The sequence below is a fragment of the Rhipicephalus microplus genome, chromosome X (genome assembly GCF_043290135.1).
Source record: "Rhipicephalus microplus isolate Deutch F79 chromosome X, USDA_Rmic, whole genome shotgun sequence".
Lineage (NCBI taxonomy): Eukaryota > Metazoa > Arthropoda > Arachnida > Ixodida > Ixodidae > Rhipicephalus > Rhipicephalus microplus.
The window spans coordinates 36,590,177-36,617,358 of record NC_134710.1 but is presented as its reverse complement, the minus strand read 5'-3'; the positions used below and the strand labels follow the sequence as shown (position 1 = coordinate 36,617,358).

General features: G+C 46.8%; 1 protein-coding gene across 2 annotated transcripts in view; it reads right to left on the bottom strand.

Moving 5' to 3' along the window:
- The window catches only part of Nt5b (5' nucleotidase B), a 116,731-nt gene extending 89,595 nt beyond the window's left edge, over positions 1-27,136 (bottom strand). For both annotated transcript variants that reach the window (XM_037426804.2, XM_037426805.2), the window contains exons 1-2: positions 26,996-27,136; positions 26,536-26,585 (exon numbers count right to left, since the gene is read on the bottom strand). In XM_037426804.2, coding sequence (XP_037282701.1) covers positions 26,536-26,559 — 24 coding nt within the window. In that variant the 5' untranslated portion in view covers positions 26,560-26,585; positions 26,996-27,136. The remainder of the gene's footprint in view (positions 1-26,535; positions 26,586-26,995) is intronic.
- Positions 27,137-27,182: the final 46 nt, after the last annotated feature.

The window sequence follows — 27,182 nt, the reverse complement described above, 5'->3', positions numbered from 1 at the left end:
TGTTCGCGATCCAACGTTTTCCAACGACCAACGATCGGCTGCGGCGATCCCACGTCACCGACCAGCATCGAAAGACTTCTGAAGAGATGATAAAATTGCGCCTTTCACAGTTTCACGACCATGTTCTTACAGCTGCCACGACATCCGAATACGCAACAGCAGATGTAAGTCAACTTTTTTTTTTTCACCGCGTATACACGCTTGCACTGCTATAGGGGCCATTGTCAACGCGCTGCGGCCAGGCGCGAATGTGCAGAGGGAGCACGGACAGCTCACCAGCAGCCGCTGCAGTGGTGCACGGCTGATTCGAATAGAGTTACTGTATATGCCACCTTTAGTACCTAAAGGTAGCATATACAATAACTCTAGATTTGAAAGAGCAGAGCACGAGGCCTATAGGTGGTGGCGTTACCATCGCAGGTCAATCACTCTACTCTTTAATTGCACGCTTCAACGCATATTTACAAAAATAATATTCGTATGAGGTTGCTGTGGAAGGCAATAACATTTTGCGCGATTTGAAAATCGCCAATCGTGATTGAGACAATGTGCGAAAAAAAAAGAACATCTACTGGACATCAAAATATCGCAGTAAGCGGCCATTGTGCGCACAGCTGCATAAGTGCGGGAGATGGAAGCATTCCATGTGTATCGCGCCCATCATACATGGGACAGGATTTGGATACGCTATACCGGATGCGATCGCATTGAGACGTGCTTTATATATCCGCAGAAGACCACGCTTCCGACAACCCAATCGAGGGTGGTACGACGAGGCAGACGGCGCAAAACGAGGACAGGTTGTCAGACATGCCACTCTTTCTCTTGTTCTTGCGCTGGTTGCTTCTGTGCATGCACATTCAGCCTCGAGGGGACGCTGTTGAAGGACACGCTATTTGGGAACGTAGTTCCTCTTACCCCCGTATTCTAGAACGTCCCTTCACTCAACGCTCTACCTTCACTTGAGAAAGCCGATGGGAGCACCATCTCTAAGAACGGCAAGTCACTAATTATCAGCGATGATCTGCTGCGATTCTTGAGTAGCGCAGCATCATTTTCAGCCGAGCAGCGGCACACTGCTCAACTCTGTCAAGTGAAGGGTGAAAGTCTAGTCGAGGAGCGTTTGTGAATACGGGGGTTAGTCTAACCTTGTTCCGAGTCAGACGTAACTACCAGCACCTCCCGAACAGTATATTAGATGACGCTGTCTCATAAAAGTACACACAAACTGCAGTTGAGTGAGGATATTCTAGATGGCGCTGTACCGCTACTCGCCGATGGGCTGCTGCGCAACCATTTGTCTCAAAATTTTTCAATTTTGCATGTGCACTCATAGACGTAAGCACAAAACGAACGCACGAACATACATGAAACATGGCTGACCCCTCCCTTACCTCTTTCTCCCGAAAAAAAAAATTCTGGCTGCGCTAGTGCTGACCATGCTACTACGCCAATGACGAATGCGCACGTTTTCGAGCTGACGATAGCGGGTGCGGCACAGCGCGAACACGACAGGACGCGCCATCTCTCGAATCCTTGATCATATATACCTATTATTACAGGTCAGGCTGTCTAGATTATTGTTCAAAGGTTCGTGATTTCGAGCATGCTTTGAGGCATAAAGCGGCCGCCTCGCGTTTGAACTTCCCCTGTCCCGTTCTTGTGCGTCTCCGGTCCGTTAGCAGCAACAATGACGGAAATTCGCCGATCACCTTCATGTCTCACCGTTATGGCTGAAGCCTTTTTGTTGGCGCCAACAGCGGTTTACACCACCTCTCAGCGTCTGTATACATCGCTCGCTTTTCATTGTTGCTCACGGGAGGGGTAGAAAAAAAAAACTCAATCGACTATCTTCAATATCGATTACCCAATATCGATTAATAAACTGCGGTTGGTGACGTACTGCGAGATCACTCAAACGCACCCGGAGCGCCAGAGCTCATTCACAGCGCAAAATAGCGCTGCGTTTGCAGCCGGCTTCGCAGTGCCGTATATTGACAATGCAGCAGCAATGTCAAGGTTTATTAAGAGCTACCAAAGCGACAGCGAACTGAACCATAATGGCCACCGTCCCTGAGACGCACACTGAACGCAACTGCGTTGTTCTCAGTCATAAATATGCGGCATGTGCTTCTATAGCTTCGCCTGGCTGCAGCTGGGGCGAAAAGGACGGAGACGTCTATCACAGGAAAACCGCCAAAAGTGTAACGATAACTGAAGTGATACGCTGCTGCATGGGTGACACTTGCTGCCTATATGAGACGTGCGCATGATACATATGAAGTTGTATCACATCCTGAATCAAGACGCGTCCTTGCGAAGAGAACCAACCTAATCATGCCCATGCTTTCGATTGCAGCGCAGTGCAGTTTAATCGGGTCAGACATCAACTTCGCAACTTAGTTTGCGTTGCCAACGTTTCAGTATGAATCTATACCAACTATCTCGCCTTTCAACCCATCTAAAACTGAGCAAAGTGCATGTTTGGGCTATAGTTGGTACTCCAATGAGAGTTCTAGCATACACTTCAGAAACGACAGGCAAGCGACTACGACACGCACAAGTGCTAACCTAATTCCAACTAAATTTTTATTTAAAGAACAGATCAAATATACAGTTAACCACGCGCCTGCGCAGCTTCACATCCACAAAGCCACGAAACCACAGAGAGACAAGATTCAGCTGACAATGTGGAGGCAACAGATTCCTTAATAGCTTATTCATATATATATATACTTACAGCTTTCAGGTGGTCGAAATTTCCGGAGCTCTCCACTATGACATGTCTCATGATCATATGGTGGTTTCGGGACGTTAAACCCCACATATCCATTCGTCTACTAGCGGGTTTGAAAAGCGCGAACCCCAGAGGAGATAGCGTCCACTTCACTTTATTTACCCAATGAGGTGCATGTTTTTTAAAACCCCGTAAAGTGAAAAGAAAAACAAAAAAACCTTCCTAAGAAAACAAAAATGGTGCTCAAGGGAAGTAAGTCGCAGAGGGTTCCGATCGAATTCGCTACAGTAGTTACGGCTCACTCCACGGAGTAGGGATATGAAAGCACCGGCTTGCCGGCCATCGAGCACGCTAAAACAGCTCGAAACGATGCATGCAGACAAAGAACGCGGGAAAAGGTCACCGGTCAGAACATGCCTGCGACGTTTCGAGCTGTTTTACAAGGTCTTCGACGGTGCCTGTAGTCGCGGGATCGGTTATCGATTCGCCACGGGTTTGGGGCACTTGTTGCGTATACGTTTAACATTTTCAATAAAGTATCAGTTGAGACACAGTGCCGTGTTTTGTCGTTACTTCCTTCATTGTCTCCGTGTCTCTGTAGTGTTGCGCTGTTAATAAAGTTCAAGGTGACTTCAGCCAACTGGCCCAAATTGACGTCCTAATGCATATATTTGTACAGTGCTAGTGATCAGTTAAGCCACGTTAAAAATACTGCTTCATTGTTAAATTCCAGGCTCTGATTTTCTAATGTTTGAATATTGAAAACCAGCGCGTTAATTAACAAAAAAAAACGCGCTCTATTCTCGAAAAAGACGTGATTCCATTCCATTCATCCAAGCGTTGTCTCCATTCCATTCGCGTGTCTTGAAAATGTAGAGTGGTTCGTTCCAATTCCAGAGTGGGAACTCCGCAACACTGGACTGCTGGTATAACAACTTAGCGGGATCCTTAGGTGGACGAGGACGAAGGCTGCAACCGCACAATCCAGCAAGCGCACATCTTTCATGCAATTCCGCCACCTCAACAAGGGTCGTTACAGAGCTACAATAAAGGGGCTCCCCGGCCCACGTGCGACCAACGTGAACACCACGCGAGCACCCTCGGCATCTCAAGCCCGACGTCACTCAGCACTGAGCTCATTTACGAACAGTCGCGCAACACGTGATGTGCGTGTTGGAAGCGCTGACGCTGCGAGTGTTTGGGGCGTCTCTTCGCCAACAAACACCACAATTCGTGCAGCCGGAATGGTCCTGATTGAGCGGGTCAACGCTACATTCCACCTCAAATCACAACAGGACATCAAGAGGCCCAACCATTTAGGCGATGCCTTTAAAGGGACACTAAAGTCAAACAACGGTTTATGTCTGAGTGTATGACAACGTCTGAAACGACAATATTATCAACACCAGTTCCCTACTTGCCGAGAAATCAGGCTAAATGCACGAGAACACACGCGCTACGATAGGACATTCACAAGATGATCCCGATTACGTCAGAGGTGCCCCCTGTAATTAATCACTAGTAATTAAACTAACTGCACTAAATAAAGAACATTGCGTGCATCAAGAGACGTAATAAAATGCTGCATGTTCGTTTCTGTTTGATGCAAGGTAAAAGAACCGCCGAGCGCGAGTGGTTCAAAAGTTCAATTTTCGCCTGGTTACACTGCACAGGTCGTGTCATCTAGCGGGGCCCAGTTGAACCAAGCACGTCTGCCATCTCGCAGGCCATGGCAGGAAATTGTTCAATGTCCGTTGCTGCTGATGTGGCTCCCGTTACTTTCGTTCTGCTGGCACTATAGTGTCGGCGGCCACGCAGTAAAGCCGGGCAACGTTGTGCACGGCAACAGTGACGTGAGATGTTTCGTTGAGGCGGGTAGTTTGAAGTGCGCTAACCCAATGCGGACCCCCAAAACGTGGTTTCATTTCAAAATAAGTACTTTATTGGCACAAAAGTACCACTACGAGGTTTCTCGACCACTATTTCAACAACAAACGTCGACTTAATAGCTGCCTTTAGTGTCTATTTAACACGGTCGCGGGCTAAGCTAACTGACAACACTCAATTGACAGACATATCCTTTCTTGACGTCAGATCCGCACGATTTCTGAAGTGCCACTGACCACGAACGGCTGATTTTACTATATACTTATCACAAGAGTCGCTCTTGTTACATGCGGTGCAGTCGATGTAAACAAAGCTTCACGCCTGGCAACGTGAAGGAGGCATAGCGCAACATACCATGCGTGTGTTGAAAAGCGTAGTATCTTTCATTCGACACACCGTTTTAAAAACTATAGGATTCGTACCGTTGCCGTTCATCGTACACGATGCGCTATTCAGGTAGGGCTTGCAAACAGGGACACAAGAAAGTCGCAACACCACAAGACTCCGACTAAAAACTTAGTTGTTAGTCGGCGTCACGTGGTGTCGTGGCTTGCACGCCCTGCCTTTTATAATGTACACTTACCAACTTGAACTCAGCTCTCTTCTATTATGAACGGTACGCTATTTGCGTAACTTAGCGTGGGTACCCAAGAGGATAGCGTGCCAGCTTATGACGCATGCGCAGTGGCGACAAACGCTTGAGCAGAGCTTTGCGCACCCTCTTGTAGAACTATCCAGCTTAGATTATTCGCGTATATGTCGTAGTGGACGCCTGACATTAACTAGGTCGCGCAAGTTTATAAGCGCAACCATGCATTCATTTATCCTAAGGTCAGAGTGCTCACCGGCATATGCATGTATACACCTTTCAGCAACTACGGATATTTCAGTATGGCAGCCTGTTGCGCGGTGCGTTTTCCTCGTGTATATAGCACAAAGTTGAACTGTCCGTCCATCACGACGTGCAACTAACCCTGTATTTAAAAAGAAAAGAATGATGTTGGAATGCAGTCCCTCTTTTTAGTTTTACCTGGACACTTTTTGAATATAAGCAACGTAATTATATTTTTAAACTCTTACTTATACATGCACATACACACATCAATATGCTTTTGACAACAAAGATAACACGCATGACGGTTATTGAATTTCTTGGAGTGAGTAGAAGAAGAGAACAATGAGTAACGGTTCCTATGTACAGCGTGTACGTGATCATCTTGGCAGTACTATAAATTCGGCAAACTCAACAGGATTTCAGCGTCCAAACTGTAAGGGCAGCCTCGTGACGGGAGCTTCAAGAACGACCGTCGAATTACTCATTACTCTCGAGGCCATCACTGCAACCAGATATATATATATATATATATATATATATATATATATATATATATATATATATATATATATATATATATATATATATATATATATATAGAGAGAGAGAGAGAGAGAGAGAGAGAGAGAGAGAGAGAAAGCGGGTGCGAGGCAGCACGTTGCTACAGCAGCCTTATCGCGTCTGACGTTTCCGCAGGAGAAATGGCGCGACATCTTATCTGCATAAGCCCTCCGCTGGCGAGGACCTTGCATATATGGGACTTGCATCAGCAGAGCGGGCACTAGCGAGAAGCACCACAGCTGGAGAGCCGTGTTATCGACGATAAAGATAAGGGCTCACGCTACCCGCCCACCGCCGCCGTTACGCAAACGGAAAGCAGAGTGGCCGCCGTCAACTCGCGATGGGTGTGCCCGCAGAGGACGAGAGGGTCGGGCTGCGCCAGCACGTAAACACAGGGCGCCTTTTTAAAAGACGATAGTCCTGCTTCGGGACCTTCGACGCAAAGATTTTGGCCCGTCTGTCTGTCTGTACATTTGTCTGTTTGTCCACTCTTACCGGCACTGGGTACCTGGAACGGCCGACTCCATCCGCAGCGCCCACCAATGTTACTCAAGATTTAGCGTTCATACTTGTGCAATCGTCAAATTAAAAGCAATTATTGCGCATGTCTGGGGAACCATAACAACACGTATATATTCTGCATGTGCGTCTTTTACTAAAAAAGGCGTACATAAGTAATTTTGAAGACCGAAGCGCTTATGACGCTGCGCTGACCATGCAGCGCTTGCACGAAAAGGCGAGTGTTTCCAGCGCTTTGCTAAGACGAGACGGTGGTGACACCTACCCGTCGCCTTGCGTTCTACACCTTATCAGCTCTGAGACAGACGCGCACATCCGTCTCAGAGCCACGCCCTTCGTTTTCGAACAAAACTGCCAGATGGCGCTCATGTCTCACGTGTGACGTGTCTTGAAGCGCTCGTTCGCCTCCGCTGCACGCTCGAGGCACTCTAACGCAGCGCCTCCAGAATACCATTCACCGATTTTCTTGTGCAGAACATCAAATAAATGGTTTCTTCACTCTCTACAAACGCAAGACTATGGTCTTTCGACGACATTTGCAGATTAACATGCAGATACGGGGCCATTTTTCAACGCGCTTTAGGCATATATGAGGCATGAAATAATTACATTGTAGGAACCGATCCTGTGTACGTGTATGTCTGTTTATTTTCACTGCAAATATTTTTTTCTCTATGTCTCATTACCGAAGAAATCTTAGACAAGATAAGGAGGGGAAAATTCGAGAACCCTGAAGCTTCGTCTTTAAGAGTTGAAAGCGATAGCAATATCCTGTCCCTATAGTGCGTATACTTCAACCACTTGATGCATACTTTTTATTGTATGTTGTTACTCGAGAAATTGAAATTGTGGATTAATACAATGCAATCTCTTAAGTTGAAAGTGGCTTGCGTCAGTGAAGCTTTCGAATATGGCTGCATTCTGTATGATGAGTAGCATGCTTTTAACCCCGAGAAATTATGCGCGCGAAACGTTTTACAATTTGCGATGCCCCCGTGATCTTAGGGGATTGATTGATATGTGGGGTTTAACGTCCCAAAACCACCACATGATTATGAGAGACGCCGTAGTGGAGGGCTCCGGAAATTTCGACCACCTGGGGTTCTTTAACGTGCACCCAAATCTGAGCACACGGGCCTACACCATTTCCGCCTCCATCGGAAATGCAGCCACCGCAGCCGGGATATGAACCCGCGACCTGCGGGTCAGCAGCCGAGTACCTTAGCCACTAGACCACCGCGGCGGGGCGATCTTAGGGGAATAAGAGCAGTAACGATTGGCCCACATTCAACCACGAAGTCGTTGTGATAATCACATGTTCCGACGCCCGATGGCAATGTATACGCTTGTTGCGCCCGCAATATTACTGCGGTATTAGATGCCATACTGTGAAACCTGTATGCCTGTTTATGAAGCACGAGTTGTTTTACCCGCATTTCCAAAGAAGAGGAAGTTATTTTCACTTTCCAAGCAGACGTGCGGCTGTGTGGTAGAACGCCTGCTTTTCACGCAGACGGCCTGGATTGCATCCTCACTGGGACGCGGGAATTTCTATTATTCATCTTATTCGCTTCTTGATTTTTAGGTCACGAACGAGATCATGACGTTTCGCTCACCACCGAGGAATCCAACGCCACAATTTATGCGAAACGAGCTCTTTAAACGCTATCGCGTTAAAATGCGGCTAACGCTACTGCTCAGGCAGCTGGCGAGAACAGCAACAGCTGGCTCGCAGAGTCGCAGAAGGAGCACTCACCGAAGAAAACAGTCTTCATTTTGGTAATAAAGGGTTCACTGTCTCACCCTCTCTCGCTTCGCAAGGCGTTCCAACTTTGAAATTTAGCGTGAATCAAAATAAAAGCATCGTGTTTTCATGCCTTTTTTTTTAACTTTTTACACTTTACGCAACGCCGGAAGCAATATAAATTGAACTTATTTGCAGGACGGTTCTCAAAGAATTAAAGGGGTCACGAACCAGCTCTTGTCCTCGATGAGAAAACACACCGTACGGAAAGCAGACTCCCTTATGAACAGCTCAGCCAAATCTCGCAGTCGTGCGGCGGTAAAAGAGAGTTCACAAGCGGAGCGCCAAGTCGCTATACTTTCTCAGCTATACCCTCCTTCCATACAGAGGCCTGTGCTCACTCTCTTCGAAGCAGTCGGAGCATGCTGTTTGACGTCAAATAGCAGATAGCATGCTACTGGCCACATAAATCATACGCGCTTCTTGCCGCGAGAATCCGCCACGCATGCCGCGGTTCAACGTTTCAAAAGACACCAAGCCGTGGTCTTACGCAGAAATTCAAACGCGCAGTGTTGTCCAGCCCCAGGAGACTGACTATATAGCTAGCACACTGTAATAGCGGTCATCCCGAAGGGTGACAGCGTCTCGTCGTGTGCGTATTGCGGCCAGCTCGGGCGGGAGGGTACCGCATTCTATGGGGACGCGACGGCCACACCCACCGCTAGAAGAGCTTCTACAGCCACCCCCCTCAACCGAAGAGTGGAAAAAAAGCAAACACTGCGATGTTCAGAGCGGGTATCCAGGCTGCGGGATAGACGGAGACAGCCACGCCCCCTTGGGCCTCGACCTAGAGTCCTGGCTCCATTTTCCCCTTCCGAACTATCGAATAAAGTTGCTTCCTCCACCTATAGTTATCTAACATTACACCAACGGGAGAAAGAAATCGCGCGCGTTCAAGGTCGACGCTGACCTAACTTGTTTCCCCCGTGCCGCCATCCGTCCTCGTGTAGCATACAGCGCAATCGTCTGGACGAGAAAAGATCGGAAGACGTGCCACAGACCCATGCTTCTCCGCTTGGTCTTCACGGATTCGGAAAATTTGGGGGGATTCGTGAGGAAACAAAACTCCGATGCTGAAGTCATTTGGGGATTACTTGGAAAAGTGGTTCAAGATTCCTTGAAAGGGGCCGTGAAACACTTTTTCAATGAATTAAAGGCATCTATCGAATCAACACCCGCAAGTTTTTTTTTTTTTTTAGATTCCGTCAGGTATACGAGCGGAGTTACAGAGTTGTTGCGCACTATAATAAATTCGAGACTGCGTCTTATAACGTTTGGCTTGCGTGTTCCCAGGAGCGTTGACAACAGATAAACAGCGTTTACTGACCATGCTGAAAAAGTGCCGGGCCCATTCAACAGCGACCTTCTCCAGTGTTTCTTTTTTTTTTTTCCTTCACAATTTATCTGGTGCAGTTTTCAACCTTCCGAACAAGCAGCAAAATATTTTTGTGTACTCTTTTGTTGACGTTTATAGCTGAGTGCAGTGTACTGAAAATCGCTAAACGATTGAAATTTGGCAGTCCTAAGACGTAGCTTAGCAACTACGGGTCTTACGCTGCTAAAATCGAGGATGCGGCTTCGATTCCCGGCCACAACGGTCATATTTTGATGGGGCCGAATGGACAACAGCCATGCGCTTAGATTTATAGGTACACGTTATAAAAAAAAAATAAGAGGTAAAAATTAATCCGGTGCACACCACCTCAAAGTACCCCCTCACTTTGACCCTAAATCCACGATTATCATTAGTATTTTCCCTTTATTATTATTATTATTATTATTATTATTATTATTATTATTATTATTATTATTATTATTATTATTATTATTATTATTATTATTATTATTATTATTATTATTATCTTACATCATTTATGCATTCAATGCGAAGACGCATGGCATTAACTTTAACGTGACACTTTCCCATGGCTTTTCTCTGAATTGAAAAACAACGAGCAACACTATAGAGGGGACGAATTGGATTATATATTTTTTTTTAATCAAGAAACATAGATCAGGAACTGGCTTTCAGTACGGAGGCTCAGTACATATGGCGTATATTCTGCTCAACATGAGATCGTCGGTTAAAGGACCACCCGCAGACATGCATGTGCCCACCAAAAGGGGAGACAGTTGCAGTGACCAGGAAACAGCTCCCCTTTCCTTCATTCGGCAGTCGGAGTAAGGGCGGGGAGGGGGGTCGCGTATCTTTTCGATCGATATATCGAAGCAGGTGCACATACAAATTGTGCTCATGCATTATCAAGTGACGTAGTTAATACATGCACACCCTGACTGAAATGAATTAGACAGCAAATACGAACATTTTTCAAGCCTTGAAGGAAGCACGCCTAACGAGAGCGAGCGAGAAAGAAGGAATTCATGGGCCACGGCGTAATTTGAGCGTTATTGCACCTCGTGCACTGTTTTTATCAACATCACACTGGGTTTACACGTTTGGTTCGATGTGATGGCGATGCGGTTCAATGAAGTATGCAAAAAGTACCCATTCGATCCCCCCTTTCGGCCTTGCTCTAGAGACCGTTACATTACCACTTCGAGTTCTTCATAGGCGGTTTGCCAGTAAAGTATACACAATACAGCTGTAAATGACAACGGCAGCAATCGGCTGCAGGTTTTCACAGAGAGATGGATGGTGCATTGGCTGCGGTAACTGCACGATCCTGCATGAAACTTTTGCCTTTACGAATATATATAGGCAAGGGAACCTGCCTACCATGTTTTATATATATATGCCCATGGAAGCGCATGCACGCACGTGCACACACACACACACACGAGCGTGTATACGTGCACCAGACCGTCTCGTGCAGTGGAACCGGCGAGTGAGGGGTCGCTACAAATGTACGAGCCTTCGTTAAGAAGCCTGTTGCTTGCACGGCTTACGACGGGTCCCCTCGCCGTGCATGAGCCGCCCAGCAAACTCGAATCGCTTGCGCGGCATCGACGCTGCCACGAAGGCCGATCGCAGTGTGGATCGCCCAAATCAGCGGGACCTTGTCTCCACAAGAAGGAGCGACGAGGCCAACCTGTTTCTTTTCTTTCTCTCGCTTATTTCGATCGATCGCGCAGTTCACAACGCTTGCATCGTGCCGTGTTTGCAAACATACGACGCGCGAAATGAGTTCGACGAATTTCAAACTGTCATCAGGTGGTCACCCCCATCCTTGATAAACACCCTGAATGCATGTTTCCTCGATGTACTTCAGTAGGAGCACGCATTTTTATACGAACACAGTCCAGCGAAACTGTCCCCCGTATTCTAGAACGTCCCTTCACTGAACGCTTCACCTTCACTTGAGAAAGCCGATGGAAGCGCCCTCCATTGGCACGGCAAGTCACTGCATATCAACGATAATGTGGTGCGATTCTCAAGCAGCACAGCGTCATTTTCAGCCGAGAAGTGGCACAGTGCTCAACTCTGTCAAGTGAAGGGTGAAAGTAGAGTCGAGGAGCGTTTGTGAATACGGGGGTGTGTCTCGTACACACATGTACGACATATATTCACGTCACAAAATATTGCGATCAGCTCATCAAACCGACAAAAAAACAGGGGGGGGGGGGGGGGGTCAAAGCTTTGTTTTAAGAAGCTAAACTTCACTCCGGTTCAGTTCCGGTCTGGAGAAATAGAAAACTCTAACGGTTCACAATCCAGTTGGCAATATCGTTAACATATACACTTTGACCTGCTGCAAGCCCTACATATAGTTCTAAGCTGAAACGTTCCGGACAGCACTGTTCAAATGATTGCCCTCGTAGGTTTACTAGCATTTTGCGATTCTCCGTTTAATTCCTGTTTCTAATCGTACATTGTGCTGAGCGCCTATTAACAAGTTTCGTCAGGAGGTGGATGCAGTTGGCCGTTAATTGGCCAGCTTTCTTGGCTATACGGCTCTATACTCGGCGACAACTTTTCTTGGCACAGAAGGGAAAGCTACGGCGCCAAACAGCGTGCATCCTGCCGCCAGCAGTGAATGGAGTTCCAAAGTATAGCGCCCGTATTTTGAACGTGAAATATAAATGTTCCTCCTTTATTTTCTACGTAAAGCTGTTTGAGACAGGACGCAGCTCAAACCGTATTCGTATTTCTTTTCATTTATCTTTTGTGACTTCCCGTTTTTGAACGCGTGAGAAAGTCCCGCCTTTTTACGTGCGCTTCAAACTCTAAGCGGCGCCTGCGTCTACACAACACGCTGATGGTGCGGCCAGAGTGCCCGTGAACGGGCCGCCAAGCTCGGCTTGACGGTCCCTACGTGGGATTAGCCGGGTGGCGCGGGGTCTCCCCTGCGTCTTCTCAGGACAAAAATAAAGTTTCAATCAATCAATCAATCAATCAATGGTGCGGCCCCGTCACTTTCCAAAGCTTTACGAGACGCGCGCCAAGACGGACTACTTCGCGTAGTGCTCCATGTTCAGAAGCTCCGCCTCCGTAGCTTTCCCTTCACTGCCAAGAAAAGCTGTCGCCGAGTATAGTTGAACATATATATGCTTACAAAAGGCTCACCTTACGAACGATGAACTTTACGAATTCGACCCTATAGATTTCGTCTGTGGGAACGCTCGGTAGTATCGACAGAAACTATTTCTCGCCTCTGGATTAAAAAAAAAAAAAAAGCTCCACTCTCGTGGAGAGAAGTAGCGCTAGCTTTGAACATGGAATTCATGGTTTCCTTCGCTTACAATCCCACTTAATTACAACGTATTCCATAGTTAGGGACAAATCACAACCTCTAAAAGATAGTTTAACTAAGCTATTTGAAATATACACGGTAAACAGCACCACCGAAACGCGGTGTAAAAAATCATCAGCATTAATTATCACCAGCCTGACTACGCCCACTAAAGGGTAACAAGAGGCCTCTCCCATGATCCGCCAATCAACCTGGTCTTGTAATTTCCGTTGCCACGTTATACCTGCGAACTTTTTAATCCCACCGGCACACCTAACTTTGCGTATACCCCCTTTGTGCGTTTGCCTCCTCTGATAATCCAGTCGGTTGCCCTTAATGACCAACTGTTATCCAGCCAAGGTGCTACGTGCCCGGCCCATGTTCATTTCTTCTATATTTCCACTATGATATCCGTAACCCCGGTTTGTTCCCTCACCCACTCTGCTCTCTTCTTGTCTCCTAAGGTTACACATATCGTTTTCCTTTCTATCACTCACTGTGTCGTCCTCAATTTAAGCTGAACCCTCTTTGTAAGCCTACAGGTTTGTGCTCCGCAGGAAAGTACTGGAAAGATGCAGCTGTTATATACCTTCCTCTTGAGGGTTAGTGGTAGATTACCATTAATGATTTGAGAATGCTTGCCGAATATGATCCACCCCTTCCTTATATTTCTAGTTATTTCACTCTCATGGTTCGGCTCCGCGGTTATTACCAGTCCTTAGCAGACGCATTCCTTTACAACTTCCAGCATCTCTCCACCTATCGCAAAGTTCTGTCTTCTACCTAGACTGTTGCAGATTACTTTAGTTTTGTGCATATTTTTGGGACGTTAAACCCAACATGTCATTAGTATTGTGCATATAATTTTCAGACCTACTTTTTTGCTTTCCGTGTCCACTTATTATTTTTTTATTTGAGACATACTGCAGGCCCAGGTAAGGGCCCAGGAAGGAGGGGCATGGGAAATAAAAGATTTAGTAACAAGAGGGAAACAACATTGTAAGTATGGAACGAAAAAATGGGAAACAATACAAAAGTTATCATGTAAACTAGCATATACAAAGAGTAAGAAAACAAACTAAAAAAGTCACTGCTTTGCCGCAAAGGCAAAGAAATGAACGCGATAGCAGCAAATTGGAAGGTCACGCACAGAATGGAAAGCAGATCAAAACGTTCTCCACTTTTCTCACGCACAAATGACGCACGAAACTTACTCACAGGTACAAATGCACGCGAATAAGCGTCTCAGTTGTTACTTCGCTGTGTCTGAAAATCGCGCCCTTTGCGCAAACAGAGGCTGTGCAACGATTGCAGTAACCTTTGTGCGCCCAGTAAATACAACAGAATTGTTCCACTGCAAGCCTAACGCCAGCCAAGACGTATGATCCTCCCCACCAGGAGATAAGGGCGCACGAGAGATTGTCCACTCCCCTCCTCTCCGCGGGCCAAAGTACGCGTGAAAGGTGAGAGCCGCCACGAGCTCACTGCACCATCCTGTCAATAATGCTGAAAACACGATAGTCCCCTCCCCCAAATTCCAGGCGGGCTCAGTGACTTACATATTTGGGCGACACTAATCTGCAGGGGCAGCCTGCGCGCCTACTGAAACTTACAGAGGCCCCAACGCAAGCAGTTAGCATGCGCCCAAAACTTTCCATGACAGGATTGAATGCACTGCAAACATCTTCTCTCCCTTACCAGTTTTTTTTTTTTTTCATCTCCCTTTGCGTAAGCAACGAGGCGCTGTGACGACGCCCATCGCGACGCACCCCCAGAGGTTTGCCGAGCATTGATACAGCGGGCCCGACTCGTCACTGAAGTCATCCTCGGGGTTCCTCCCACGCGCTCCTTCACCATTCAAACATCAATAAAGACGTCTCTCCCTCCCGTGGATCTCTTGATATGTCCTGTCATGTTCTCTTAGAAATGTGTTGTTGTGGAGAGGTTGAGGTTTATACTACCTATGTTACTGAATTTCTATATGTTGTGCAGCGAAAAAAAAGATCACCGCCATATCCACAAAGTGAATGATGTTAGGGGAGCTTGCTCGGAGGTGCACGGGGCGTTTTTTGGCGAGACCATTTCTGTAGGAGGGCTTGTTAACGAGCCGGCGCATGATGTGTACGTCGAAGGCAGCGTTGTCGGGCCCATTCCGCAGCCGGCACTGCACAGTGTTGACCACGTCGATCGGCACGTTGATGACCTGCCCCTTCATACCATACTGGCCGCTGCCCGTGAGTCAAATGCGTTCACGAATTGCAGACGTGGAACTATGAGACGTTCTTCAACGTAGTCAACAGAAGGCGGGTGAGGGGGCTTGGGAGGATATCGGTAGCCGTGCGTAACACTTGGAAATTGTCTCGTGCTGCCGTGCCTACGAAGCGACGAGAACGAAGTGGACGTAGTCGCGAGGAGGCGTGCGCACGGGCTATCGAAAACCGACGCCTCGGGTGGCGGCGCGCCATCTAGTGAGCATTATTGGAATCACCGGAGAGGGGGCCTTGAGCGGCGACCGGAAAAGTGTACACTGGTAACACTGGTGTACGCCGGCGCCGCCAACGTTACTAGATCTAGTAACGTTGGGCGCCACCGGACAGGGCGCGAGCATGAGAAGCTTGCCAAGCAAGCTCCTCGAAAAGGTTGTTCAAAATTAACAAGGCACAGCTAATACCCCTGTCACACGGCCACCACCAAACTCCGTTGAACACCGTCAACGTAAATCTCCCCTAGGGGGTTCAACGGAGAAGGAGTTGTGGCAGTGTCACACGGCAATGACGAGGTTGTAACAGTTGCCGCGAGGGGGCTCAGATAGCGCTGTTAAAAGAGATGACAGGTCGGACGCTGATTGCCTCTTAGGTAACAGCAAGGCAGTTGGACACAAAGAACCCGCGAGCACTGCATGCAGAGTGTTGCTGAATTACACGAACTATGGCCTCCGAGATTGCGGACGCGCGGCGTGGTTGAGAAACCCGCCGCGCGCTCGCAATGTCGGAGTCCATGCACGGACGACAGTGCTTCCAGGCAAGGAACGACGCCACTTTCCGCAACGATAGAAGAAAGCGGAAAGAAAAGGCCAGCTTTCGTCCCCGCACCAGCGGGCGCCAGGTCAGGGTCGTAAAACCACGCCGCCGCGGTAGACCCAAAGTGGTACGCGACCCGCCTTCCGAGCACATATCGAACGCTCGGTTGTAAAAGGCTCGCCCGACCAAGGAACTTGTGTTCGGCAGGCCGGTCCACGAGATATGCGACGCAGGCGCCCGCTCGCCGACATCCTCCAAGGCTTCCTTGTCGAAAATGCCTCGTTATACTTTGCCCCAACCTCCCTCTGCAGGGACAGCTTATTCGAAGTTAATAGGGACGTGCTGGGGCCATAAAGATTCATATACACTTCCGCTCCCCGTTACCCATATTGGGGTGCGTAACTGTCATGCAAAAACAAACAAAAAAAACGAACTCGAGAAGAGTGTACATATTACACAAGTCTCTTTAAAGCAGACGCCACTTGCCGACGACAGAGGCAAGTGTGACTGCACGAAGGCGAAAGAAGCATCCAATGTAGATACTTGCTAGTAAATTCTACACAGTGGAATCGAAAGGAAATAAAAAGCTGGCCATCTCTTCATACTGCGCAGGAGCGTGACGACTTGTGGAACTTGCGCATGTTCGCGCGTGAACACAACACCATGCACGTGCGCTTGTTCCGCAAAAATGAATCCCCATTTTACTGCGCTGCCCAAGTAGTTAGATTTTTTTTTTTTTTGCTGTGCATTCTCGTAGCAGCTGCATGCATGTGGCGCCATGTTGTGGCACAATACTTCAACCATACATTTTATTACAGTGGTCAAGCATAGTTTACTCCACTGTTGAAGGAATCAGCAACCCCATAAACGATAAAGGCCAATCACCACGACATTCCTTTAGTTTCAGGTAGCACTCTTCCTGTAGGAGTGAAAACGCCTTTATGGTAATGCCATATAAATTGATGATAAATAAATAAATAAATATAACGGCAGTTCTCGAGGAATGTGCACGGTGGTGGGCAGGATCCACGTTATCAACTTCGGAGCGAATGGGCGTTGCGGGTGGTCCTGTCAGAAGAAGAGTATAAGGGCACGTGAATATTCGAACGTTTTTAATAAGTAATCGAATAGCGGTCTATTCGATTTGATATTTGAATTCAATAGCGCGTATACGAAATACCGAACATTTCTCGACGAATATTGAGCACCAACGGGAAAACCCCCAAAAGGAAGGAAACATTCAAACAGCGAAGGGGCGACCAGTTCCTGTATTTGTGTTGTGATAACTGAATTAAGGAAGGCACTACGGCTGACCTCAGCCATTTTTGCGCACGTGTACATGAATAACAACAGAGCCTGTCGTTGAGTCCGCGTAAATTGATCTAGCCGGAACAAGTTTTCAGCACAGATGGTCAGCTGCTTCTTTGTGAGGAGGAACATGTTGTGATAAACAGCTTAGCTGCCGTGTGTCATCTCATATTTAGCTATATCTGTGGTGCCCGGTTCAACAGTGTTTGCTCTTTAAGCGTTAGATTTATTTAGAAGCTATCTATAGCAAAGTAGCACCATGAATACCGTAGTCGATCCGGTTTTCAACCTGCCGTTACAGAATATTTCACAGGCTCCAGTCGCTGCATTAGGCGAGTTTACCTCAGTTTTCGTAGCTGCGGCATGCTTCGTTCATCAAAAGTCCTCGTAATGTTCGTTTATTAAAACTGCGAATATTTTCTTTGAGTAATGTAATAATATATCTGGAGCTTCACGTCCCACAACCACCAGATGACTTTGAGGGATGCAACGGTGGGGGGTTACGGGAATTTCGACCATCTGGCGTCCTTCAACGAGCACGGACGTCGCACAGTTCACGAGCCACCCACCGAAATGCGATCTCCGCGGCGGGAATCGAACCCGCGACATTCCGGTCAGCAGCCGAGCACTGCAACCACTGTTCCAGCGCGGCGGACAACATTCGTTTCAATGTTACGTTTTGTTGAATTAGTGGGCTTTAGTGAAAATTGTATTATTTGAACACTTTTCAAATATAGTACTCCAGACGATTCGGTTTACCAGGGAAACAATGAGAGAAAGAATACAATTTGAAGATTTTAAAGCAAGCTGTATTAAAAAAAAAAGAAAGGTTGCATTTCGTTCTTCCGGCTTGCCACGCGATCCTTTCCAGTTCACACGCCTCGAAGCTAACTGCCTTGCCAGGCAGCTCCGGCCTGGCTCCTCGGTCGAGATTCTGCACCCCCCGGGGATGGGGGGGGGAGGAGGGGGCTCACCACTGCAAGCTCTGAGTGCAGACGGCGTCCAGGAGCGATACACATTAAGGACAAACCCGCGACGCTTGAGAGGACTACATTATACTAGATAAACTGGTATAGCGCATTACGGGAAGTAAAAAACGACCGATACAACGGAATAAAGCGAGGTCTATATTTGACCGTTTTTTTTTCCTTCCCGTAATGCGCTATACCAGTTCATTACACTACATAATATAAATATTGTACGGAGTACCCTCGGAGAGAGATAGAAAAGGAGGGGGCAATATAAGTAATTGGTATTGATGCATATCATCGCGGAGTAGTCTCCACAGTTGGGGATCGACCGTGAATCGGGTGGTTAAGGAAAATTGCCTAAGAGGGAATTTCGAAATTTACAATCACAGATTAAGCATTTTATAGCAAGCGGAGCGGAGCACAAAACAACAACGTGAAATAATAAGCTGAACTTCACTCAAACGGGACTGCCAAGATTATCAAACGGTGTTTGCCTTGGTTTTTCCATTGTTGAAATACAATTAAATACGTGACACTATTTGTTCAAATACAAGTCGAACTCTCCCCCCCCCCCCCCGACCCCAGTTCGTAAATGTGGCCCATAATTAGCGGCCGAACCATATCTGTTACCCAAGAAATACGACCTTCATCACGATCGATGCTAGCAATAGCATGCACCCAGATCCCAGATAATGTATTTTTACTATCACGTTAGCCGTTCTTGCTTCAGCGCAAGGTATAATGGTACATTAGTACATATACATACTTGCAGCAAGGTGACACACCGCAACAACAAGCAGAAAAGATAGCATCACAACGCTGCCGACTACAGTTCCGACTACGCCACCGTATACCAGCACGCAGCACTCTCAGTAAAGGATAAAATCGTGTGAACAAGAACGGTGTCATCCCAGGTGCGGGGCCAAGGCGGGGCACGGGAGGGCTGGATTCCCCCCCCCCCCCCAATTTTCACCCCTCCCCTCAAACGCAACCATAGTCAAAACACAGCGCATAAGTTCTGTGCCTACCTGCCACCCTGAAGGACCAGAATTGTCGTAGATGCCCCTCGAGAAAAAATCGTAGCGCCGCCCCTGTGTCAACCACAGAGCCACGATTACGGCATACTATACCTTTGGCACCAGCAGTTGAGAAAACACAGATCGCCAAGACCATGCTTTTGCTACGAAAAACTGACACGTGATGGGTTTGTGCGTGCGTGTTGCAAATAGACTGTGTTCAGTGATAGGTGTGTGTTTTTTTTTTTCATTCCTCTAACGTTATGGGTCGACATGTATTCTAATTTTGTTTATTTCTCATAAAGCACATTAAATATTCGAATATACATTAATACTTTGGTTGCGGCGATGGCGTAGTGGTTAGAGCATCCGCCTCGCATGCAAAGGTCCATGGCTCGAATCCCGCTGCCGCGCAGTTCCCAACCGGATAAAAAAAAATCCGCGTGGTGATGGAACTGCATTAAGAGGCCTGTGGTGCGGCCTCACCGGTAACCACCGCCGGTAACGCACTCCCTCACCAGAGAAGGATTGGCCACCCTGGTACAGTATATGGCCACTACCTCCCACATGCATACGTCAAATAACTCATGGCCCTCAGTTCCCAGTCAGATCTGCAACGCAGCAGAGGGTGCTAAGAATCTCTGGATTCGGACAGGCCACCATTGGAACCTGAACTAGGCAACGTTTAACGCTAGAACCTTATCTAGTGAGGGAAGTCTAGCTGTACTATTCGAGGAGGCAGAGGGTGTTAAATGGGAGATAATAGGGCTAAGTGAGGTTAGGAGGACAGATGAGGCCTATACGGTGCTACAGTACAGAATGGGCACGTCCTTTGCTATCGGTGCTTGGCTGACAGAAGAGAACTGGGAGTGGGGTTCCTAATTCACAAAAGATAGCTGGCAACACAGAGGAATACTATAGCATTAATGAAAGGGTGGTAGGTATCGTAAATAAACTGAATAAGAGATACAAGATGAAGGTGGTACAGGCTTACGTGCCTACATCCAGCCATGATGACGCTTCAGTTGAAAGCTTCTATGAAGACGTGGAATCGGCAATAAGTAAGGTAAAAACACATTATACTATACTCGTGGGGGACTTTAATGCAAAAGTAGGGAAGAAGCAGGCAAGAGACCAGGCAGTAGGAGATAATGGCATCAGTACTAGAAATGCCAGAAGAGAGCTACTAGTAGAATTCGCAGAATGCAATAATTTACGGATATTGAATACCTTCTACCGAAAACGAGGAAACCGTAAGTGGACATGGAGGAGCCCTAATGGCAAAAATAAGAACGAAATAGACTTTATAATGAGTGCACACCCAGGCATCGTGCAGGATGTGGAAGTGGTTGGCAAGGCACGATGCAGTGACCATAGAATGGTACGGTCTCAAATTCGCCTATAGACTTGAAGAAGGAACGACAGAAACTGATATGCAAGAAGCCAATCAATGAGCCAGCACTGAGAAGGAAAGTACAGGAATTCAGAGTCTCGCTTCAGAACAGGTAATCGACTCTTATCAAGGAAAAAAGCCTTAGCATTGATGCAACGAATGATAATCTGACGAATGTCATTATTCCGATGGAGGCGGAAATGTTGTAGGCCCGTGTGCTCAGATTTGGGTGCACGTTAAAGAACCCCAGGTGGTCTAAATTTCCGGAGCCCTCCACTACGGCGTCTCTCATAATCATATAGTGGTTTTGGGACGTTAAACCACACATATCAATCAATCAACGAATGTAATTACGGAATGTGCAGTGGAAGTTGGAGGCAGGGTAGTTAGACAGGACACTGGCAAGCTTTGCCAGGAAACGAAGAATCTCATTAAGAAGCGTCAAATCATGAAAGTCTCAAGTACAACAGACAAAATAGAACTAGCAGAGCTTTCGAAGTTGATTAATAGGCGTAAGGCATCCGATGTGACAAGGTATAACATGAAGAAAACTGAACACGCTCTGAAAAATAGAGGAAGCGTCATTGATTGATTGATTGATTGATTGATTGATATGTGGGGTTTAACGTCCCAAAACCACTATATGATTATGAGAGACGCCGTAGTGGGGGGCTCCGGAAATTTAGACCACCTGGGGTTCTTTAACGTGCACCCAAATCTGAGCACACGGGCCTACAACATTTCCGCCTCCATCGGAAATGCAGCCGCCGCAGCCGGGATTCGAACCCGCGCCTAGAGGAAGCGTCAAAGCAGTGAAGAGGAAACTTGGGATAGGCAAAAATCGAATGTATGCACTAAGGGACAAAGAAGGCAAAATAACTACCAATATGGATAGGATAGTTAAAATAGCGAAAGAGTTTTACAGAGATCTGTACAGTAGCCGGGACAACCACGACCTTAATACTAAAAGAACTAGCAGTAACCCAGATGACACACCACCAGTAATGATAGAAGTCAGAAAAGCTTTGGAGAGCATGCAAAGAGGCAAAGCTGCTGGTGAGGATCAGGTAACCTCAGATCTGCAGAAAGATGGAGGACAGATTGTGCTAGAAAAACTAGCCACCCTGTTCACGAGGTGTCTCCTGACGGGAAGAATACCGGAGTCTTGGAAGAATGGTAACATCATCCTAATACATAAGAAAGGAGATGAGAAGGACTTGAAGAATTACAGGCTGATCAGCTTGCTTTCTGTAGTATACAACCTATTTACAAAGGTAATTGATAACAGAGTAAAGAAAACATTAGAAGGTAATTGCTAACATAGTAAAGAAAACATTAGAATTCAATCAACTAAAGGAACAAGCAGGATTTTGAACAGGCTACTCAACAATCGACCACATTCATACTATCAATCAGGTTATAGAGAAATGCTCAGAATATAGCCAACCACTATACATAGCCTTCACTGATTATGAGAAGGCGTTTGACTCAGTCGAGACATCAGCAGTAATGCAGACACTGCAGAATTAGGGCATAAATGAAGCATATATAAACATCCTGGAAGAAATATACAGAGGATCAACTGCTACCATAGTGCTTCATAAAGAAAGCAACAGAATACCAATCAAGAAGGGTGTAAGGCAGGAGGACACAATCTCCCCAATGCTATTTACCGCGTGCTTACAGGAGGTTTTAAGAAGCCTAGAATGGGAACAGGTAGGGATAAGAGTTAATGGAGAGTACCTTAGTAACCTGCGCTTCGCCAATGACATTGCATTGCTGAGTAACTCAGGGGACGAATTGCAACTCATGATTACGGAGTTAGACAAGGAGAGCAGAAAGGTGGGTCTTAAAATTAATCTGCAGAAAACGAAAGTAATGTACAACAACCTCGGCAAAGAGCAGCGCTTCGAGATAGGCAATAGTGCACTTCAAGTTGTAGAAGACTATGTCTACTTAGGGCAGGTAATAACCGTGGAGCCGAACAACGAGATTGAAGTAACTATAAGAATAAGAATGGGGTGGAGCACATTTGCCAAGCACTCTCAAATTATGACAGGTAGATTGCCACTATCCCTTAAGAGTAAGGTATATAACAGCTGTATCTTGCCGGTACTTAGCTACGGAGCAGAAACCTAAGGACTTACAAAGAGGGTTAGGCTTAAATTGAGGACGACGCAGCGAGCAATGGAAAGAAAAATGGTAGGTGTAACCTTAAGAGACAAGCAGAGAGCAGAGTGGATTAGGGAACAAACGGAGGTTAAGGATATCATAGTTGAAATCAAGAAGAGGAAATGGACATGGGCTGGGCATGTAGCACGTAGACAGAATAACCGCTGGTGATTAAGGGTAACTAACTGGATTCCTAGAGAAGGCAAGCGGGTTAGGGGGAGACAGAAGGCTAAGTGGGCATATGTGATTTAAGAAGTTTGCGGGTATAAATTGGCAGCAGCAAGCACAGGACCGAGTTGACTGGCGGAACATGCGAGAGGCTTTTGTCCTGCAGTGGACGTAGTCAGGCTGATGATGATGATGACATTAATACTTGAAAATCACGTAGCGACTGATTTCCGAGTAAGTAAGGCGTGTAGATCTATGCGCATTTTCTCTGATTAACATTCCATACTTGAGTTTTTCCTTAATATGTGTAAAGTGTTTGTAACACGACTGTGTTCCCCCTCCATTTTTTGGGGGGGAGAGAGAGCGGAAGAGTCTCCTGGCTTCACACGAAACATTTCGACAGTAATTTTTCGTTCGCGGCCTTATCCACATCTTGAACGCGTCGATTGGCGACATATTTTGCGGTGTAATTCGGTCTGTCTCTTCTCGTCAGGTGGGCGTTGTCACTCGCACGGGTTTCAAACACATCTTAGGCGGCGGGTGACGAAATTTAGCCCCGCAAGGGCCGGTTCAGGGAAGAAGGTAAAAGCGAGGGGGGGGTTGTTACACATCATTGATTGATTAATATGTGGGGTTGAACACCACAAAACCACATCGTTAGCAAACCGTATTATTAAAAAGAAACCTTTTCCATATCACAAATAAGGGTCACAGAAGAAGGTTTGGCGCAGGATTACATCCAACAGCAACAGCGATACCGATTTCCAAAATGAGTAAAATGTGGACGCCGATTCTGAAATACCGTTTGTTTCACGGTTACGTTTTAACACATGGTGACCACATGAGGTTCCTGACGAAACAATGCTGTGTAGCTCACGCACTTGCTTACAATTGAAAAAAAAAAAAAAGCATATGGGGCGAAGACTGTCACATGCAGGGCGCGAGTTTGAGAACCCTGGCATACGGCGTCTTCATTGCAGCGCCCTCCCTCCCTATTAGGTCGATGGATAGATGGATGAATTGATGTGGTTGTACCCTTTAGATCAGGTGGCGGCTAACACCACCTAGCCATAATACTTACTGAACCAACAACTAGGTTTATCTTTTCTTTTCCTTTAAATAGTGAAGTTGAGGACTGGTACTTTGCAGAGAATGGTTTAATTTTCACTTGTGCCTTTACTTTAGCCACCAATCAGATAACCTTCTTCTAGTTAATTCTACCCGCTTAAAGTCTATTTTGCCTTCCCTGACCCTAAACCCCAGTGCTTTGAAAAACTCTGTGCCATCATCCTGAACTATAGGGTGAAGCCCTTTAAAGAACATTATCAAGTGTTCGGCAGTTTCCTCCTCCTCTCCACATGCACTGCATACCGTGTCTACCCCTTCGTATTTGGCCCAATATGTCGTGGTTCGCTATACTCCCGTCCTGGCCTCAAACTTAGAGAACTACCCTGAGTATTATCATAGAATCTTTCCTTAGCAATTTCCTGCTTGAAAGCTCGATAGATCTCTAGTGCGGACTTTTTAATCATGCCAATTCTCACACATATCGGTCTCTGTTTCTTTCACCTTCTTCTTAAGTGATAGTTCTTTTTAGTTTGGCCCCCTGCTGTTTTCCAAGTCAATTTACCCGTCAATTTTCTGGTTCGCTTCCTCCATTTTGTATTGCCATTTTTCATGTACAAGAAGGTGAAAACCTTCCTAGCCCAACGCTGCTCCCCCATTTCTCTCAATCGCTTCTCAAATTTTATCTTGCTGCTAGCTTCCCTGCCCTCAAATGATGTCCATCCCATATCACCTTGTAATCCCTGATTTGGTGTAATCCCTGATTTGGTGTATTCCCGTGAGCTCCTAAAGCAAGCCTACCTATTCCACGTTGCTTAATTTCTAATCTTCCTTGAACTTCTGATCTCATGCACAAGACCGCATTTCCGACCGTCAGACCAGGAACCATGATCCCTTTCCATATGGCTCTCACATCATACCTATTGTAATTCCACAGTGCCCTATTTTTCATCACTGATGGGACAGATTTCGCGCCCCCTTGCAGGTGATTAGGAGGGTGCCCCGCCCCCTTGTGCCCACGCCCATGTTCGCAAACCATGACCTTATCTTACTTTTCCCTTAAGTTTCTGCGCATCTGCTTGTGGTTGTTATTAAAGAATAAAATCAGGAACAGAGCAAAAGATCGCTGCAAGATTGTTTTGTGAATACCGTTATACTTTGTTTCTCAAACGCACTAACGGCCCAAAATCGATATATCAAAATGGGAGATAAGAATAAGGTTGTTGTATGAATACGGACCTTACAGCCAGCTTTTTTTTTTTCAGACAGAAGCCAAGCTCTACGGTTCACGTTGGTAACCGACCACGAAACTGTCCACCTTCCAAGAAAACCAAGCAACAGATCTCAGCTTTAACAGCGCTACGCACTGGCAGATAACAGGCTTATTCCATTATGTGATCGACTGTAGGTGATCAGCAGTTCGGGTTTGGCGAATTCTTGTACTATATACAAGTGTACGGGCATCACTAGACACAACACTATTTGACAGCACGGCACAACGTAGTCGATGCCTTCCACCTCGCTCAGAGCCTTCTGTGACGAACATACACTCATTTTTCGCTTGTGCGGTTGATATTCATATATATCTACCATCGTGTTTGTTGTTTTCAGTACAGCCTGATAATCTGATTGATATGTAGGGTTTAACGTCCCAAAACCACCATGATTATGAGAGACGCCGTAGTGGAGGGCTCCGGAAATTTCGACTACCTGGGGTTCTTTAACGTGCACCCAAATCTGAGCACACGGGCCTACAACATTTTCGCCTCCATCGGAAATGCAGCCGCCGCAGACGGGATTTGAACCCGCGACCTGCGGGTCAGCAGCCGAGTACCTTAGCCACTAGACCACCGCGGCGGGGCACAGCCCGACGGCGTTTTTATTTCTATGAAAACACACATCACGCGTCACACGTACAGCATGCGTTTGGTATGAAGCATGACCTACTAGCTGCACATGCGCAAACCTCATCTTGCCAGCCAACGCAATAATGTATACAGAGTTGTACAAAGGCGGGGAACAAAGGGCGACGTGACGTACAGGTTTTAATGTAGTACTATGCCGCTCCGCACACGACACATACAACTTGAAGGGCGGACAATGCTCTCCGTCCGGGCGCACCGCAAGATACAAAACGAATAACTTTGCCAGCCACACGCAATACAATGAATTAAGAACGCTTTGAGGATGCTGTCATCTGTACCATATTAACAAGGTCCATGGGAAGTAGGAAAACGCTTCCTAGTTTAAAACGGCGATAAAGCTTTCTAGCACAGACGTCACAGCTGCGTTTGTGCAAGCCTGATGGGCGTTTATTGCATGCATTAACGCCGCACCAAGCTACTATCCACTAAAACAAGATGCAATAAATGAAGATCGGTAACTTACGCAGATCTCCTCTCCGGATGCCATGGCTCGGAATTACAAGAGAGTTCACGCTACGAAAAAGCACAAGTTTTTATTTGTTGCATGTCAGCTTTACAGAACAATCGCGCGCCGCTACCTAAATTTCATGATCCACTACTTATTCACTAGCACCTTGCAGAACCGCTAGCAGTACTTTCATAAAGTACAGCCGGCGAGCTATCCATATTGTCGAATGCTACGAGAACGAAACCAATGCACACATCAGCTGCAAAGCGAAATGACCAATCAAGGCAGACTTGGGCTTATTTTAGCGCGCATGCACCTACTGACAAAACCAAAACACTACGCGGTATCTTGCATCCCAAACGAAATTTACGAGTGCGGCCGCTAGACGTTCCGCGACAACTTGGTTAAGCCTTTATATTCCTGGACTGGTTGCAAACGTTCGAGCTAGCTACCAATGTGTTCTGTCAGCACTAACCTGTAGAAATGCAAGCACGCAACAACCGATCACCGCATTTGGCGGGCGGGCAGTATCGGATGCGTGACGAGCTGCTTTCTCCACCTCCAAGCAGCCGATTACATTCGCCGTACAGACCATCCGACCGTCCCACGGAACAACCGTCCGTCACCCACTCATACAGTGTTGCTGATGCCATGTGTTTGCG